Source organism: Rhinoraja longicauda, chromosome 12, assembly GCF_053455715.1.
Source record: "Rhinoraja longicauda isolate Sanriku21f chromosome 12, sRhiLon1.1, whole genome shotgun sequence".
Lineage (NCBI taxonomy): Eukaryota > Metazoa > Chordata > Chondrichthyes > Rajiformes > Arhynchobatidae > Rhinoraja > Rhinoraja longicauda.
The window spans coordinates 7,160,406-7,179,228 of NC_135964.1; the positions used below are offsets into that span (position 1 = coordinate 7,160,406).

Below are 18,823 nucleotides of genomic sequence, written 5' to 3' on the forward strand. Positions count from 1 at the left end.
TTCCATCCTCAATTCTAAATTACTTATTTAAAATGATCTAGTTGTTCAATTTTGAAGTCATAAATTTCAATTAATAGAATTATTCAAATATTTTTTATTACTGAAGCTAAGGAGTTATTAAAAATAGCTTGTAAACATAATTAGTGTTGCTTAAATAAGCCCCAACTTATTTACAATAAAACAAGACAAAGCTTGCCATGCAAAATCACAGAAATGCCAAACGTCCTTGCCTGAAACACAGCTCTGTTGCAGAAACAGCACTTTGTTGAATGCAGTATGAAACTCTGTACTCTAAATCAAATCAGGGGCTTGAAGATATTGGGCAGATATTTTTGGCCTTGTCTCCTAACCTGGAATCGCTGGCTGAGTGCAGAAAAACAATTTTGATGTTCCAAAACTCCTTTGCTGTATCTGTTAAATGACTATAAATAGTGGCATTTGAAATCTGGTCTTGTACATGTTGCCTGTGTTGAATTCACCTCAAAACAGTGTCAAGGAGATATCCTGGGAAGTGCTGTAAAATAAGGAAATACACAATAAATGGAAGGATACGAGAAAATGTACATGGAAAACAGATGGACCTTGGAGTATAACCCTCAAGGCAACAGGACTGGTCAACAAGGTAATTAAACAGGCATATGGGATGATTTCCTTTATTAACTGAGGAATATAATACAGAAGGGTTGTTCTGGTAGAGCTGCACACAACAGTAATGATTTAGATTTAGAGATACAGCGCGGAAACAGGCCCTTCGGCCCACCGAGTCGGCGCCGCCCAGCGATCCCCGCACATTTACACTCTCCTACACACACTAGGGACAATTTTTACATTTACCCAGTCAATTAACCTACATACCTGTACGTCTTTGGAGTGTGGGAGGAAACCGAAGATCTCGGAGAAAACCCACGCAGGTCACGGGGAGAACGTACAAACTCCGTACAGACGGCGCCCGTAGTCAGGATCGAACCTGAGTCTCCGGCGCTGCATTCGCTGTAAGGCAGCAACTCTACTGCTGCGCCACCGTGCCGCCCTAACACCAGGAGAAAACCTGGCTAATGAAATTTATGAGGGGCCATGTGAGGTCATGCACTTCGATAGAGGAATCAAAAGACAGATTATCATCTAAATCGGAAGAATGAAGTTCACAGGCATTGAGGTGTTCTCGTGCATGAATGACAAAAAATCAGCAGGCAGATGCAACAAGTGATTAAGAAGGCAAATGGCATTTTGGGCTTTGTTGTGAAAGGGTTGTAGTTTAAGATTAGGAAGGTGGAAGGTCTTGTTAAAATTAGTATTGGAGGAGGCCACTCCCGGGATAACATGCAGAGTTTCAATTCCCTTTCCAAAAAAGGACACAGCAACATCAGAGGCAATCTAAATACCGCTCCATTCCCAGACTGCACTTTGATAAATCTGATCACCTGGCTGTGCTTCTACTCCCAGCTTACAAGGAGAAACTGAAGCGGGATGTTCAGGAGCAGGAGATTGTGTGGTGCTATTCGAGGAAACAGATGAGACCGATGTGATTGCTTCGAGTCGGTGGACTGGCCCATATTCAAGGACCCTGCGGCTAACTTAGATGCTGTCACAGATGTCATCAGCAAGTGTGCAGAGGATTATGGACAAAATAAGGCGATACGTATGTTACAGAAACCATGGTATTTATTCACAAAATGCTGGAGTAACGTAGCAGGTCAGGCAGCATCTCAGGAGAGAAGGAATGGGTGACGTTTTGGGTCGAGACCCTTCGTCAGACTGTTGTCAGGGGGGCGGGACAAAGGACGGATATAGGTGGAGACAGGAAGACAGTGGGAGATCTGGGAAGGGGGAGGGGAAGAGAGGGACAGAGGAACTATCTAAAGTTGGAGAAGTCAATGTTCATACCGCTGGGCTGCAAGCTGCCCAGGCAGAATATGAGGTGCTGTTCATCCAATTTCCGGTGGGCCTCACTATGGCACTGGAGGAGGCCCATGACAGAAAGGTCAGACTGGGAGTGGGAGGGGGAGTTGAAGTGCTCAGCCACCGGGAGATCAGGTTGGTTAAGGCACACTGAGCATAGGTGTTGAGCGAAGTGATCGCCGAGCCTGCCTGACATCAGTCTGAAGAAGGGTCTGAACCCGAAACGTCACACATTCCTTCTCTCCTGAGATGCTGCCTGACCTGCTGAGTTACTCCAGCATTTTGTGAATAAATACCTTCGATTTGTACCAGCATCTGCAGTTATTTTCTTACACTTACAGAAACCATGGATGAACCACGAGGACCACCCCCGGATGAAGTCCAAATCTGCAGCATGCAAGTCCAATGATCCCGAGCTGTGTAAGAAATCTATCCACAACCTTCGCAAAGCCATGAACGATGCCAAGGGAGAATTCCAGACCAAGCTGGTGTCCAGTTATTGACACAGATACCCGCAGATTGTGGCAAAGCTTGCATGCGATAATCGGCTACAACCGTGAAGGCGGGCAGTATCGGTGGTAACAATGGGTCCCTCCCAGATAAACTCAATGCAATCTTTGCCCGCTTTGAACAGAAGGTCGGTGGAGTCACTCACCCCTCCAGTCTTGGGTGTGCCTGTACCAACAGTTACGATAACCAACATTAGTTCGGCCTTCCTGAGAGTGCACTGTAGGAAGCAACTAGTCCTCATGGAGTCCCGGCCATGTCCTCAGGACCTCCATGGATCAGCTGGCAGAGGTAGTCACAGACTTAACCCTCTCACTATCTGCTCCAAGAAGACCACGATCGTTCCAGTGCCAAAAAAAAGTAAGGGAGCATGCCTTTACGATGACCGTCAAGTGCTACAAGATTGGTCATGGCACACATGAACTCCAGCCTCCCAGCCAATCTAGATCCACTCAATTTGCTTACTGTCGTAACAGATCCACAACGTCATCTCCCAGACCCTAAGCTCAGCTCCAGAACACATAGACAACAGGGACTCTGACATCAGATTCCTCTTTATCGAATATAACCACCTCCCATCCAATCCCATCCAAACTCATCTCCAAACCCCTGGACCTCGGAATCAGCACCCTCTGCTGTCACTGGATCTCTAACTTTCTGACCCAAAGGATGCTTTCTCAGTGCCTCCTTTACCCCCTATATACTCATGAACGTTCAGCTAAATTGGCTTTAACTCCATCTGCAAGATTGCAGATGACACAGTGGTGGGCCAGATCACGAGCAATGACAAGACGGTGCACAGGAAGGATTTGGAGAATTTAGTAATATGGTGTCAGGACAAGAACCTCTCCCTCAATATCAGCACGATGAACAAGCTAGTTATTGTCTTCAGGAAGCATGTCCCAACCAAGCATCAATTGTGCCGAAATGGAAATTTTGCTCCTCATCATAATTGATTCCATAAAGTCTTTTACATCGTTTGGAGAGAGGTGACAGAGCCTTTTATTAGCATGCATTTTTTTAGTGCATCATTTCCAGTTTGAAATGGTTATTCAATTGGATACGAATGCATTGAGAACTAATCTGACTCAACGGTGACCTTTCTTTCTGTCGGACAAGCTTGCACTGTGCTATTGAACTTTAGAGACAAAATGGAACGAACCAAAGGGTAACTCAACAATTGCTTTCTACAATCTTTGAAAGGTGCTAATTAGAACTGAGCCAAACAAGGTTATTTTTTTCCCATCTGTAACCATGGTAATAGGCTTTGAATCATTTAGCAGAGTAAGAAGAACTCTTATTAGTAATCTATTATGTGAATCACAAAGAGGTGCAACCTCCAGTCTGTGGGTGAAATCAGTTACAGTTGGAGAGATAGTCAAAATGCTCTTTTTCAAAGCCAAGCAGATTCGATATTGCTGTTTCTGGATCCTGACAATATTGAATCATAAGAATTTACAATAGGAGGAAGCCATCTTGTTAGGACCAGTTGATAAAAAAAACTACCTGACATAATCCCAGTTTCCAGCATAGGTGACGGTTTCCAGAAGCAGGTGACGGCTTCTCTAATATATATCCAAGTGCTATTTTGATGTCAAAACAGTTCCTTCTGCCATCACCCTTTTAGGTCATGAATTCCAGATCCTGCCACCATCTGGATGACAAAAAATCTTTCCTCACCTCCTCCCTAATCGTTCTGTGATTTATTTTATATCCCTGCCCTCCGTTGTCTTGACAACTCAGGTGGACCCTATTTATCTAGGCCCTACTTAATTTGACAGAACTTAATTAAATCATCACCTAGCCACTTCTTGAAATGTGATTTGTACTGTCTAGTTTAGTTTAGTTAAGAGATACAGCGCGGAAACATGCTCGTCGGCCCACCGAGTCCGCGCCGACCAGCGATCCCTGCAACTGACATTATCCTGCACCCACGAGGGACAATTTACAATTATACCAAGCCAATTAACCCATAAACCCGGACATCTTTGGAATGTAGGAGGAAACCGAAGATCTCGGAGAAAACCCACGCATGACACAGGCAGAACGTACAAACTCTGTACAGATAAGCACCCATAGTCAGGATTGAACCCGGGTCTGGCGCTGTAAGGCAGCAACTCTACCGCTGCGCCACCATGCTGCCCTGCATTAGAATTTTTAAAAATAGGAACTGTCGTTGGGCACAAGGCACCTCAAGCTTGCCTAGCCATTCAGTATGGCTGATCTTACGTATATCTACTTCACTTCTGTGCTAGTTCCCCATAACCTCAGTTCTTTCATCTTTCAAATATCTATCTATCTCCACTTTAATTATGTTTAATGGTCAAACCTGCAGTATCGTCAGAGAAGAGAATTCCAGAGATTCACAACACACTGAGAGAAGAAATTTCTGTGCACCTCACACTTAAGTGACTGGCTCCTTATTTTGTAGCTATGCCCCTTTATTTGAGACTCTCCCTCTAAAGAAAAATTAAGTATCTACTCTGTCAGGCCCCTTAGGATTTATATGTTTGAATGTGGTTGCTCTCATCCTTCTAAATTCCAAGGAATAGAACCCAAGTAGTCTAGCCGCTCTTACGACAGCCTACTCATCCCAGGAATTTTGCCTCGTAAATCTCCTTGTAGAAACACAGAAGTGCAAATGCTGGTTAATACAGAATAAGACACAACATTTTGGTGTAACTCCGTAGGTCAGACAGCATCTCTGGAGAACATGGATAGATGCCATTTCAGGCAGCATCTCTGGAGAACATGGATAGGTGGCATTTCAGGCAGCACCTCTGGAGAATATGAATAGGTGCCATTTCAGGCTGGGACCTTTTTTCAGAAACATCACCAAGCCATGTCTTCCAGAGTTGCTGCCTGACCTACTGAGTTACTCCAGCACTTTGTGTCCTTTTGAAAGTCTCGTTTTTATGTTTAGGTCCACGATTGTCACATGTATCGAGGTACAGTGAAAAGCATGCTGTACAATCAAATCAGATAATACTTTACATAAATACAATCAAACCAAACTCCAGTACAATAGTTAGAGCAAAGGGTGCAGAAAATAGTTCTCAATATTGTAGACAAAGTCCAATGTTTGCAACGGGGTAAAGGTGACTTGGAAAGGACACTAGCATGTAGAGGAACCATTCATAACCCCAATAAAAGGGGGGAGGAAGCTGTTCCTGAGTTTAGTGGTACGTGTGGAAAAGTAGACTGCACAGTAATTATCACAAAACTATTTGTGGGAGCTTGCTATTGTGCGCCCCATTTTCTATGCTTCTGGAATGACAACATTTCAAAAGTACTTCACTAGTTCAGCAGTGCTATGGGACTTTGTGAGGTTGTGATTGGCTTGGTAAAAAACTCAAGACATTGTTTTCTTTTCAATTACTTTAGTACCAGGCTTAATAGCATCCCCACCCTTGTCAACAATGTATTGGACCTGGAGCCATTGGTGGACCTTCATCCCTTTTTCTTGATTTATTCTCTTTCTGTCACAATCCATAAAAGAATGTTTTTATTTTGACAGCAAACTCTTTAATTTAATTGAAATGGAATAGGTCATAATTTGCTAAGTAACATTACAGGCTATTAGATTGTTTAGCACCGTTTACTCTGCAATATCATGGTTGTGTCTAAATTAACCTTCGATCTACTGTCTCTTTTCACATCTTTTTTTAATCTCTCCTGGGTCTGTGTTAATTTTTCATTTTTGATCAGCGTGATGTGATTTTTATGAATGCTCATCAATTTCCTGTAAACCAATTAGATCAACTTCCCAAATTTAAAATCATAGTATGTACATCATCAGTGAGGACGAGCACAGTTATCAACTTCAGGTAACATGGTGGAGTTCATGCTCCAATCAGCATCAATGGCGCCAAAATAAAAATGAGTGACTGCTGCCAGTTTCTTGGCATAAATATTACCAACGAGCGGTCGTGGACTAACCACATTGATGCGACAGCCACGAAGGCACATCAATGTCTCTACTTCTTCAGGAGACTGAGGAAGTTTGGTGCAAATTGACTCTTACAAACTTCTTCAGATGCACCATTTGAAAGCATACAGTTGGGTTGCATCAGTTAGGTTTGGAACTTTGTGCCCAAGACTCCAAATTAATTTTAGAGAGTTTTGGATGTAGCCCAGATAATCGCACTGTCTTAGAAAAAGAAGCAACATAATGAAAAACTTGTCCCACCTTGTTCGTTCCTCCTCCTCGCTGCTCACGTCAGGAGGAAGATACAGAAACTTAAAAGCGCTCATCGCCAGACTCAGGAACAACTTCTCCCCCTCTAACTAAACATAGCACAAAAAGTAAGGAAATTTGTGTTTGGTAGATTATTTCTTTGTTGTAACAATGCTTCTTGGCAATAAATCTTATACCGTTGGAAAGCCTGTTTATTTCCCTTTTAAATGGTGCCACATTTGTAAGGAACATGCATTTGTGGGATGAGCAGCAGAGCTAAGTATGTGGGTTGCGCCCATGAAAAATCTGCCAAATCTTCTCTGCCAATGCCAAACAGCTTATTCTGCCATTGACTCTTGTTCGGTGTTGTTTGGTGGATTGGATGATTGAAGTCTGAAGAAACAAGACATATTGGCAATTTAACAATTTATTCATTTAATAAACAGGAGCCTCAGTAGCGTGTGGAAGAACCATACACAGCCACAACAGCCTGGCACCTCCTCCTCATGCTGGTCACCAGCCTGGTCACACACTGTTGTGGGATGGCATCCCATTCTTCAACCAGCATTTGTCGCAAGTCAGCCAACGTGGTTGTGTTGGTCACTCTGGCACGAACAGCACGCCCAAGCTGATCCCACAAGTGTTCAATGGGGTTGAGGTCAGGACTGCTGGCAGGCCATTCCATCCTCTCCACTCCCAAATTCTGGAGGTAGTTTCTGAGAAACCCTGCTCTGTGGGGGCGAGCATTGACATCTTGGAGGATAGAGTTCGGTCCCAGACTGTGGAGATATGGGATTGCCACTGGTTGCAGAATCTCATCTCGATATCTCTCTGCATTGAGATTGCCTCCAATGATGACAAGCATCGTGTTTCCTGTGAGGGAGATGCAGCCCCACACCATCACACTGCCTCCACCAAAAGATGTTACTCTATCGGTGCAGCAATCAGCATAGCGTTCTCCGCGTCTTCTCCACACTTTGACCCTATGATCCAACTGCCGTAAGCAGAATCTGGACTCATCGCTGAACATAACGTTCCTCCACATGTTCAGGTTCCAGTGCACGTGTTGCCGACACCAGCGCAAACGGGCCTGACAGTGAAGGGCAGACATGGCAGGCATCCTGGCAGCCCTATGAGACCGGAGATCGGCTGCGTGCAGTCTGTTCCGAATTGTCTGGGCAGAGAGCCGTCGGCCATATCGTCCTGCAAACCTTGACTGCAAATCTGTAGAAGACAACCTACGGTTCCTAAGTGCTGACAGGGTGAGGAAACGGTCTTCTTCGGGTGTCGTCTATTTGGGACGCCCACTTCGCGGCCTGTCTCTGACATCCCCCGTTATATGGAACTTGGCCTTCACTTTGGAGATGGTACTAGGGCTCACTCCAAATAATGCCGCAACTTGGTTTTGCGGAACACCAGCTTGAAGTTGCCCTATCGCACGGGCCCTATCCAGATCAGTCAAACGTGGCATGCCGATTCTTGGAGCAGACACCTACTGACCACTGTAGCAGGGCCCATGCTCACAGATGCTGCCAATCAGGTGCCAATCAGGCACCTGATTGTCAGCACCTGGGGGTACCAGAAGCTCAAAACAAGAGTCAATAGCAACAGCAGAATAAGCTGTTTGGCATTGGCAGAGAAGATTTGGCAAATTTTTCATGGGCGCAACCCATATACTCAGCTCTGCTGCTCATCCCACAAATGCATGTTCCTTACAAATGTGGCACCATTTAAAAGGGAAATAAACAGGCTTTCCAACGGTATAAGATTTATTGCCAAGAAGCATTGGGCGGCGCGGACTCGGTGGGCCGAAGGGCCTGTTTCCGTGCTGTATCTCTAAATCTAAAATCTAAATCTAAATCATGCTGGTTTATACAGAAGATAGACACCAAATACAGGTGTAATTCAGCAGATCAGGCAGCATCACTGGAGAAAAAGAATAGGGTGACATTTTGAGTCAGAATCCTTCTTCAGACGGTCAGAGGGAGAATGCATAACTTTCTCTCAGATTGCAAGAGAGGTCAGGATTGAACCTAAGTCGCTGGAGCTGACCGAAAACAACCCAGGTTCTATCCTAACAACTGTAATAATAAAATCTGGATGAAATAGGAGTGTTGATGTGTTATGTGTACTGGATATGAATCAAAACAATAACATTGTTACATGCTGCAGCTTTATAGGCACATAAAATGTTCATTGTTCTGGGTCAATTAAAGGACACTGAAGGATATATCATCAATGGTAGGATTTCTTTTTAAAATCTGGAAGTGAAGATATTTAGAGTTAAATGGAGTTATAGCTGTCCAGGGACAAAATAAAAATGACATCTTGGTCTACATACAAAGTGCCCTCCATAATGTTTGGGACAAAGACCCATCATTTATTTGCCTTTGTACTCCACAATTTGAGATTTGTAATAGCAAAAATCACATGTGGTTAAAGTGCACATTGTCAAATTTTATTAAAGGGTATTTTTATAATAATAATAATAATAATAATACATTTTATTTATATAGCGCTTTTCATATACTCAAAGACGCTTTACAGAGATTTTGAGAACATAGGGAAATTAATAAATAGATAAATAAGTAAATAAATAAATGAACAGAGAAAGGAGACAGTAGGTGAGGTGACCTTCAGTGGTTGAAGGCAGTACTGAACAGGTGAGACTTCAGCGATGTTTTGAATGTGGTGAGTGTGGGGGAGTCTCTAACGGTTTGGGGTAATGAGTTCCATAGGGTGGGAGCAGCGATGGAGAAAGCCCTGTCCCCCCAGGATCTGAGTTTAGTCCGGATGTGGGGGGATAGGAGATTGGCAGCGGCAGAGCGGAGGGTGCAGGTGGGAGTGTGCCTGTGGAGGAGGTCGGTCAGGTAGGATGGGGCCAGGTTATGGAGGGCTTTGTAGGTTATGAGGAGGATTTTGTACTGGATTCTCTGGGGGATGGGGAGCCAGTGGAGTTTATAAAGGACGGGGGTGATATGGTCACGGATCGAGGTGTGTGTGAGTAGACGGGCAGCGGAGTTTTGAATGTATTGAAGTTTATTGATGATTTTTGATGATGATTTATACATTTTGGTTTCACCATGTAGAAATTACGGCTGTTTCTACATAGTCCCCCCATTTCAGGCACCATAATGTTTGGCTTCACAGGTGTTTGCAATTGCTCAGGTGTGTTTAAATGTCTCCTTCATGCAGGTATAAGAGAGCTCTCCAGTCTTTCCATCACCTTTGGAAACTTTTATTGCTGTTTATCAACATGAGTACCAAAGTTGTGCCAATGAAGTCATTATGAGACTGAGAAACAAGAATAAAACTGTTAGAAACATCAGCCAAACCTCAGGCTTACCAAAATCAACTGTTTGGAACATCATTAAGAAGAAAGAGGGCACATGAGCTAACTAATCGCAAAGGGAATGGCAGGCCAAGGAAGACCTCCACAGTTGATGACAGAAGAATTCTCTCTATAATAAAGAAAAGTCCCCAAACACCTGTCCGACAGATCAAAAACACTCTTCAGGTGTGGATTTGTCAATGACCACTGTCCGAAGAAGACTTCATGAACAGAAATAAAGAGGCTACACAGCAAGATGCAAACCACTGGTTTGCTGCAAAAATAGGGTGGCCAGGTTACAGTTTGCCAAGAAGTACTTAAAAGAGTAACCACAGTTCTGGAAAAAGGTCTTATGGACAGATGAGACGAAGATTAACTTGTATCAGAGTGATGGAAAGAGCAAAGTATGGAGGAGAAAAGGAATTGCCCAAGATCCAAAGCATACCACCTCATCTGTGAAACACGGTGGTGGGGGTGTTATGGCCTGGGTATGTATGGTTGCTGAAGGAACTGGCTCACTTATCTTCATTGATGGTATGACTGCTGATGGCAGTAGCATAATGAATTCTGAAGTGTATAGACACATCCTATCTGCTCAAGTTCAAGCAAATGCCTCAAAACTCATTGGCCGGTGGTTCATTCTACAGCAAGACAATGATCCCAAACATACTGCTAAAGCAACAAAGGAGCTTTTCAAAGCTAAAAAATGGTCAATTCTTGACTGGCCAAGTCAATCACCCGATCTGAACCCAATTGAGCATGTCTTTTATATGCTGAAGAGAAAACTGAAAGGGACAAGCCCTCAAAACAAGCATAAGCTAAAGATGGCTGCAATATAGGCCTGGCAGAGCACCACCAGAGAAGACCCCCAGCAAATGGTGATGTCCATGAATCGCAGACTTCAAGCAGTCATTGCATGCAAAGGATGTGCAACAAAATACTAAACATGACTACTTTCATTTACATGACATTGCTGTGTCCCAAACATTATGGTGCCCTGAAATGGGGGGGACTATGTATAAACACTGCTGTAATTTCTACATGGTGAAACCAAAATTAAAAAAAAGGCCTTTATTACAATCTGACAATGTGCACTTTAACCACATGTGATTTTTTCTATTACAAATCTCAAATTGTGGAGTACAGAGGCAAATAAATAAATGATGGGTCTTTGTCCCAAACATTATGGAGGGTACTATCGATGCAGTGAACATAAGGGGAGTCAGGGGAGAGGGAGAAAAGAGGTATGGAATGGGTAAAGTGTGAAAAAGGACAGTTCAAAGCAGACGTTGTTTGAGGAAATGTAGAATGGTTCATTGTTGGCTGAGCTGAGGGGAAGGTGACGACGAGGCACACAAACAGTAAAACTAATCAGGAGGACAGTTAAACTAGTCAGGGAAGCAGGTGGGGTGGGATGGAGAGTGAGGGAAAGCAAGGGTTACTTGAAGTTGGAGAAGTCAATGTTCATACCGCTGGGGTGTGAGCTGCCCAAGAGAAATATGAGGTGCTGGTCCTCCAATTTGCGTTTGGCATCACCCTGTCTGATAATGGAGGAGGTCCAGGACGGAAAGGTAAGTGTGGGAGTGGGAGGGGGAATGGGAGGGGAAAAGGGGGAATGGGAGGGGAAAAGGGGGAATGGGAGGGGGGAGGGGGACTGGGAGGGGGAGAGGGAATGGGAGGGGGAGTGGGAATGGGAGGGGGAGAGGGAATGGGAATGGGAGGGGGAGAGGGAATGGGAGGGGGAGTGGGAATGGGAACAGTTAAAGTGTTTGGCGACCGGGAGATCAGGTTGGCCCAGGCGCACTTAGCGGAGGTGGGACTATCCAACCATGTTGGTTTCGCGAATGAAGCTTCCACTTCCGCCGCCCGCCCGGGACCGGAAGTGCTCCGCGCGCAGTGCTCATCGGGAGCTGTAGTTCCCATCACCATCCAATCAGCCACCGCCGTGAGGAGACAATGGGCTGCAGCCCGCGAGCAATGGGGCGGTGAGGATCCCCACCGAGGCGCCGCACCCACACAGGGACACACACCCACCCGCGCACCCCCCCACACAGGCGGACTGGACCGGACCGGACCGGGCACCGCACGCAACTGGTAGGAGCCGCGCACGGTCTGGCTATGCCCGTGTGTCTCGAAGTGGATCCGCTTGAGTGTGTCTCTGTGAATGTCTATCTAAGTGTATGTGCCTGAGTGTGTGTGTCTGTCTGAGAGTTTGTGTGTGTCTGTGAGTGTGGGGCTGTGTGAGGGTGTCTCGAGAGTGAGTGTGGCCTGTGAGTGTGTCTGTCTGTGAGTGTGTATGCTTGTGAGTGCGTGTGCCTGTGCGTGAGTGTGTGTGTGTCTGTCTCTGACTGAGTGTGTATGTGTCTGTCTCTGTGTGTCTGAGTGTGTCTGCCTCTGACTGAGTGTGTGTCTGAGTATCTGTATGCGAGTGTCTGTCTGCGTGTGAGTGTGTGTGTCTGAGTGTGTGTTTGTCTGTGTCTGAGTGTGTGTGGACCTGTGTGTGTGTTTGTCTGAGTGTGTGTGGACCTGTGTGTGTGTTTGTCTGTGTCTGAGTGTGTGTGGACCTGTGTGTGTGTTTGTCTGAGTGTGTGTGGACCTGTGTGTGTGTTTGTCTGAGTGTGTGTGGACCTGTGTGTGTGTTTGTCTGTGTCTGAGTGTGTGTGGACCTGTGTCTGTGTCTGAGTGTGTGTGGACCTGTGTGTGTGTTTGTCTGAGTGTGTGTGGACCTGTGTGTGTTTGTCTGTGTCTGAGTGTGTGTGGACCTGTGTGTCTGAGTGTGAGTGTGTGCTGTGACATAGTTGTCCGGGGAGGTGCCAGGCGGTTGCGATTGCAGTGAGGGAGGGAGGGAGGCGGTTGGCGGTTGCTCCACCTCCGCCATGTCATGACCTGATGAACACGCGAGGAATGAAATTAAAATTCCGTAAAGGAGAACGAGTTCTCTGCTTCGAGCCGGACCCGACTAAAGCCAAGGTTTTATATGACGCCAAGGTAGGGAGGGGCCCGGCTGGGTGGCGGGACCGCCCGGGGGAGGCTGGCTGGCAGCCGGGGGGAGGCCAGGCCCGACAGTGGGGAGAAGGCCAGGCCCGACAGTGGGGGAAGGGGGGCAGTGGGGGAAGGCCAAGCCCGACAGTGGGGGAAGGCCAGGCCCGACAGTGGGGGAAGGGGGGCAGTGGGGGAAGGCCATGCCCGACAGTGGGGGGAGGCCAGGCCCGACAGTGGGGGAAGGCCAGGCCCGACAGTGGGGGAAGGCCAGGCCCGACAGTGGGGGGAGGCCAAGCCCGACAGTGGGGGAAGGCCAGGCCCGACAGTGGGGGAAGGCCAGGCCCGACAGTGGGGGAAGGCCAGGCCCGACAGTGGGGGAAGGCCAGGCCGGGCAGTGGGGGAAGGCCAGGCCCGACAGTGGGGGCAGGCCAGGCCCGACAGTGGGGGAAGGCCAGGCCCGACAGTGGGGGAAGGCCGGGCAGTGGGGGAAAGCCAGGCCCGACAGTGGGGGAAGGCTAAGCCCGACAGTGGGGGAAGGCCAGGCCCGACAGTGGGGGAAGGGGGGCAGTGGGGGAAGGCCAGGCCCGACAGTGGGGGAAGGCCAGGCCCGACAGTGGGGGAAGGCCAGGCCCGACAGTGGGGGAAGGAGGACAGGCCCGACAGTGGGGGAAGGAGGACAGGCCGGCAGTGGGGGAAGGAGGACAGGCCCGACAGTGGGGGAAGGAGGACAGGCCGGCAGTGGGGGAAGGAGGACAGGCCCGACAGTGGGGGAAGGATGACAGGCCCGACAGTGGGGGAAGGAGGGCAGGCCCGACAGTGGGGGAAGGAGGACAGGCCCGACAGTGGGGGAAGGAGGGCAGGCCCGACAGTGGGGGAAGGAGGACAGGCCCGACAGTGGGGGAAGGAGGGCAGGCCCGACAGTGGGGGAAGGAGGACAGGCCCGACAGTGGGGGAAGGAGGACAGTGGGGGGAGGCCAGGCCCGAAAGTGGGGGAGGAGGCCGGGCCCGACAGTGGGGGAAGGAGGCCAGGCCCGACAGTGGGAAGGAGGCCAGGCCCGACAATGGGGAAAGGCCAGGCCCGACAGTGGGAGAAGGCCAGGCCCGACAGTGGGGGAAGGGGGGCAGTGGGGGAAGGCCAGGCCCGACAGTGGGGGAAGGCCAAGCCCGACAGTGGGGGAAGGCCAGGCCCGACAGTGGGGGGAGGCCAGGCCCGACAGTGGGGGAAGGCCAGGCCCGACAGTGGGGGAAGGCCAGGCCCGACAGTGGGGGAAGGCCAGGCCCGACAGTGGGGGGAGGCCAGGCCCGACAGTGGGGGAAGGCCAGGCCCGACAGTGGGGGAAGGCCAGGCCCGACAGAAGGGGAAGGCCAGGCCCGACAGTGGGGGAAGGCCAGGCCCGACAGTGGGGGAAGGGGGGCCCGACAGTGGGGGAAAGGGGAGCAGTGGGGGAAGGGGGGGCAGGCCCGACAGTGGGGGAAGGCGGACAGGCCCGACAGTGGGGGAAGGAGGACAGGCCCGACAGTGGGGGAAGGAGGACAGGCCGGCAGTGGGGGAAGGAGGACAGGCCCGACAGTGGGGGAAGGATGACAGGCCCGACAGTGGGGGAAGGAGGGCAGGCCCGACAGTGGGGGAAGGAGGACAGGCCCGACAGTGGGGGAAGGAGGGCAGGCCCGACAGTGGGGGAAGGAGGACAGGCCCGACAGTGGGGGAAGGAGGGCAGGCCCGACAGTGGGGGAAGGAGGGCAGGCCCGACAGTGGGGGAAGGAGGACAGGCCCGACAGTGGGGGAAGGAGGGCAGGCCCGACAGTGGGGGAAGGAGGACAGGCCCGACAGTGGGGGAAGGAGGACAGTGGGGGGAGGCCAGGCCCGAAAGTGGGGGAGGAGGCCGGGCCCGACAGTGGGGGAAGGAGGCCAGGCCCGACAGTGGGAAGGAGGCCAGGCCCGACAATGGGGAAAGGCCAGGCCCGACAGTGGGAGAAGGCCAGGCCCGACAGTGGGGGAAGGCCAGGCCCGACAGTGGGGAAAGGCCAGGCCCGACAGTGGGAGAAGGCCAGGCCCGACAGTGGGGGAAGGCCAGGCCCGACAGTGGGGAAGGAGTCCAGGCCCGACAGTGGGGACGGCCAGGCCCGACAGTGGGGGAAGGCCAGGCCCGACAGTGGGGGAAGGAGGCCAGGCCCGACAGTGGGAAGGAGGCCAGGCCGGACAATTGGGAAGGAGGCCAGGCCGGACAATGGGGAAAGGCCAGGCCCGACAGTGGGAGAAGGCCAGGCCCGACAGTGGGGGAAGGCCAGGCCCGACAGTGGGGGAAGGGGGGCAGTGGGGGAAGGCCAGGCCCGACAGTGGGGGAAGGCCAAGCCCGACAGTGGGGGAAGGCCAGGCCCGACAGTGGGGGGAGGCCAGGCCCGACAGTGGGGGAAGGCCAGGCCCGACAGTGGGGGAAGGCCAGGCCCGACAGTGGGGGGAGGCCAGGCCCGACAGTGGGGGAAGGCCAGGCCCGACAGTGGGGGAAGGCCAGGCCCGACAGAAGGGGAAGGCCAGGCCCGACAGTGGGGGAAGGCCAGGCCCGACAGTGGGGGAAGGGGGGCAGTGGGGGAAGGCCAGGCCCGACAGTGGGGGAAAGGGGAGCAGTGGGGGAAGGGGGGGCAGGCCCGACAGTGGGGGAAGGCGGACAGGCCCGACAGTGGGGGAAGGAGGACAGGCCCGACAGTGGGGGAAGGAGGACAGGCCGGCAGTGGGGGAAGGAGGACAGGCCCGACAGTGGGGGAAGGATGACAGGCCCGACAGTGGGGGAAGGAGGGCAGGCCCGACAGTGGGGGAAGGAGGACAGGCCCGACAGTGGGGGAAGGAGGGCAGGCCCGACAGTGGGGGAAGGAGGACAGGCCCGACAGTGGGGGAAGGAGGGCAGGCCCGACAGTGGGGGAAGGGGGACAGGCCCGACAGTGGGGGAAGGAGGGCAGGCCCGACAGTGGGGGAAGGAGGACAGGCCCGACAGTGGGGGAAGGAGGACAGTGGGGGGAGGCCAGGCCCGAAAGTGGGGGAGGAGGCCGGGCCCGACAGTGGGGGAAGGAGGCCAGGCCCGACAGTGGGAAGGAGGCCAGGCCCGACAATGGGGAAAGGCCAGGCCCGACAGTGGGAGAAGGCCAGGCCCGACAGTGGGGGAAGGCCAGGCCCGACAGTGGGGAAAGGCCAGGCCCGACAGTGGGAGAAGGCCAGGCCCGACAGTGGGGGAAGGCCAGGCCCGACAGTGGGGAAGGAGTCCAGGCCCGACAGTGGGGACGGCCAGGCCCGACAGTGGGGGAAGGCCAGGCCCGACAGTGGGGGAAGGAGTCCAGGCCCGACAGTGGGGGAAGGAGGCCAGGCCCGACAGTGGGGGCAGACCAGGCCCGACAGAGGGGGAAGGAGGCTAGGCCCGAGCCTGGGAGAGGGTCGCCAGACAGGCCCAGGGAGGGAGGGAATGTTCTGTGGTGATATCTCGGGTGATGCAGGCAGATATTCCTGGGATGAAGTGGTGTTAGGGGAGGCGGGAGTGCGGCCACCCAGACAGAGGGTGGGGGTGGCAGCCATCGCCCACTCTACCAAGTCCAAGCGTTTGAAAAGTTTCTCCTCCGTAGCTCTCTATCTAATCAAGTGCCGGCTGAACGGGTGGCAGGGTCCAGACTGCAGTTGTGATGCTGGAGATGAGAGACAGGGGTACAGATCTTCACTGCTGGGTGTTTCAGGTGGGGGAGGCTGGGGTTGGACAAGCCAGCCATGACATGTCACAGCACCATTGGCAGATGACACTGCTGCTCCCTTTTCCTCATGATGTTGGCCGGTCCAAGTGATGGATCCAGACAACTTCAGACTGGAGGGCGCAACATTCCAACTGTGAATATTTGCGAAGAAGGCAGCTCCTGGTGCGTCCCGGAGAGCAATGTGCAGCCGTGCTGGAGCCAACCCGCCGAGAAAGCCTGGACTGAGGAACAAGGACGGGCCTGCCCTGGCAGCCGGGCGAGGAGGTGTGTGTCGTCGAGTGAGGAAGGCAGCCGACCGAGGACAGGACACGGGATTCCCGGCCGTCGGTCGAGGGCGCGCCGCCGAGAACAGAGGGACCCGGTGTGGGGGTCCACCAAGATCAAGTATAGACCCGGCATACGGGTCCACCAAGACCAAGGATAGACCCAGCATGGGGGTCCACCAAGATCAAGGATAGACCCGGCATACGGGTCCACCAAGATCAAGGATAGACCCGGTGTGGGGGTCCACCAAGATCAAGGATAGACCCGGCATACGGGTCCACCAAGATCAAGGATTGACCCGGTGTGGGGGTCCACCAAGAGCAAGGATTAACCCGTTGTGGGGTTCCACCAAGATCAAGGATAGACCCAGCATGGGTGTCCACCAAGATCAAGGATAGACCCTGTGTGTGTGTGGGGGGGTGGGGTTGCTGAGAACAAAGATGGACTGGGGGGGGGGGGTGGAGACGGAAGAGGGACCATCGGGATGACATTGAATACTTTTGTCACTTTGTTGGCGCCCTTTAGGGGGGGCGTCTCTGCATGCTTTTATATTGTATGCAAAACAAAGAATTTCTCTGCACCAAGTACATGTGACAATAAAGTATCAATCTATAAAGCAATTTTGACTTTAAAAAGTCCTCAATCTTATTTTATCCTATGCAGCTCCTGGCAATATGTTGCCACACAGATTGGTGAGGATCCTTCAGTAGATTGTCGAGATCGATTTGGTGGCAACTCAAGTAGAGGAGGAGGAGGGAATTATTTGAAGATGGCGAATGCAATGATCTTGCACATTGGAATCTCCAACTTCAAGTAATACCCCTTCCCCCATCCTTGTGCTCCTGATCTCCTGGTGCTCCCCCTAAACCCCCACCCATCACCCTGCCCCTTTCCCCTCCTTCATATGCTCATCTTCCATCCCGAAGCCCCCCAGTTCCATTTTATTCTTCCTCCACCTGTCCCCTCACTCCAGCTTTGCATTTCACAACTTCTCTCCTTATCTGACACCCAGTTGCCTCATTTTCTCCTCTCACCATTGTTACTTCACCCAGCTAACAATCAACCCCCCCTCCCTCCTCAAGCATCAACTTGAAAATATGTCTTATTGTGGATCATTAATATTGGAGGAAAGAGTTGTATGCTAGAAATCTTTGATTCCTGCTTATTGAGCATAAGGCCCATTCTTTGCATGTGCTTAAATAAACACATTCAAGATGACTTGGAGCTTGTGCTCCAGTCATGCATGCACAAGGATCCTAAGTATAGCATCTCATTGAAGTTGGGGTGATTTTTGTTTCTGGAATAGGTTGAACAATCTCCTTTGTGTAGGTTAATTCCATTTCAGCAAAAGGTCGAAGGATACATGGTGCAACTTTACAGCGAGAAATGTCAAAATTATTGGGGTGTGTAGATGGAATCTGGCTAAAAGCGTGTCTGTAGTTGGATCGGCAGTGTTGAGGATCATTGGTTAAGATTGCAGCTCGTATGTTGTAATCTTGGAGACAAAACATGGTGATGAATTTCTTGGACAATTGTGTTTGTGAAAGATGCTCTACCTCTTCCTCTATTGATAAAGTCAGATTTTCCTGACGTTAGTAAATATTGGTTGATTTTGTTCCCTGTATTTCTTTTAGAATCGGTGAGTAGTGAATATTGTGCTTGGAAAATGTAATCCATGTTGATTTGGGGTGCAGATCAAGGGCTACAGGGATGAGGAAGATTGCTTTAATCGGCAGCTCCAGTACTTGGAGCTGCAAAAGCAAAATGGTAGAAATAGCTAATTTGGCAGCATCTGCATGGAGGGAGAAATAGTTAAAGTTTCAGGGTATACCCCTACATTAGAGCTACAACGATGAACAGTCAGTGAGCGAGAATAAAGAACTATTTCTCTCCAGTGAAACTGGTTGAGTATTTATACCTATTTCTAATTT

At 50.7% G+C, this 18,823-nt stretch overlaps 1 protein-coding gene across 14 annotated transcripts in view; it reads left to right on the plus strand.

Moving 5' to 3' along the window:
* The first annotated feature begins 11,868 nt into the window (after positions 1-11,868).
* LOC144598685 (MSL complex subunit 3-like) overlaps positions 11,869-18,823 on the plus strand; it is a 42,988-nt gene continuing 36,033 nt past the window's right edge. For 2 of the 14 annotated variants that reach the window (XM_078408959.1, XM_078408957.1), the window contains exons 1-2: positions 12,785-12,902; positions 17,556-17,705. Coding sequence is in view for 4 of the 14 variants with exons in the window: in XM_078408951.1 (XP_078265077.1) it covers positions 16,808-16,892; positions 17,556-17,584 (114 nt within the window). In the remaining 10 variants the exon portion in view is untranslated. The other 12 variants (XM_078408962.1, XM_078408958.1, XM_078408954.1 and 9 more) reach the window with 12 other exon arrangements.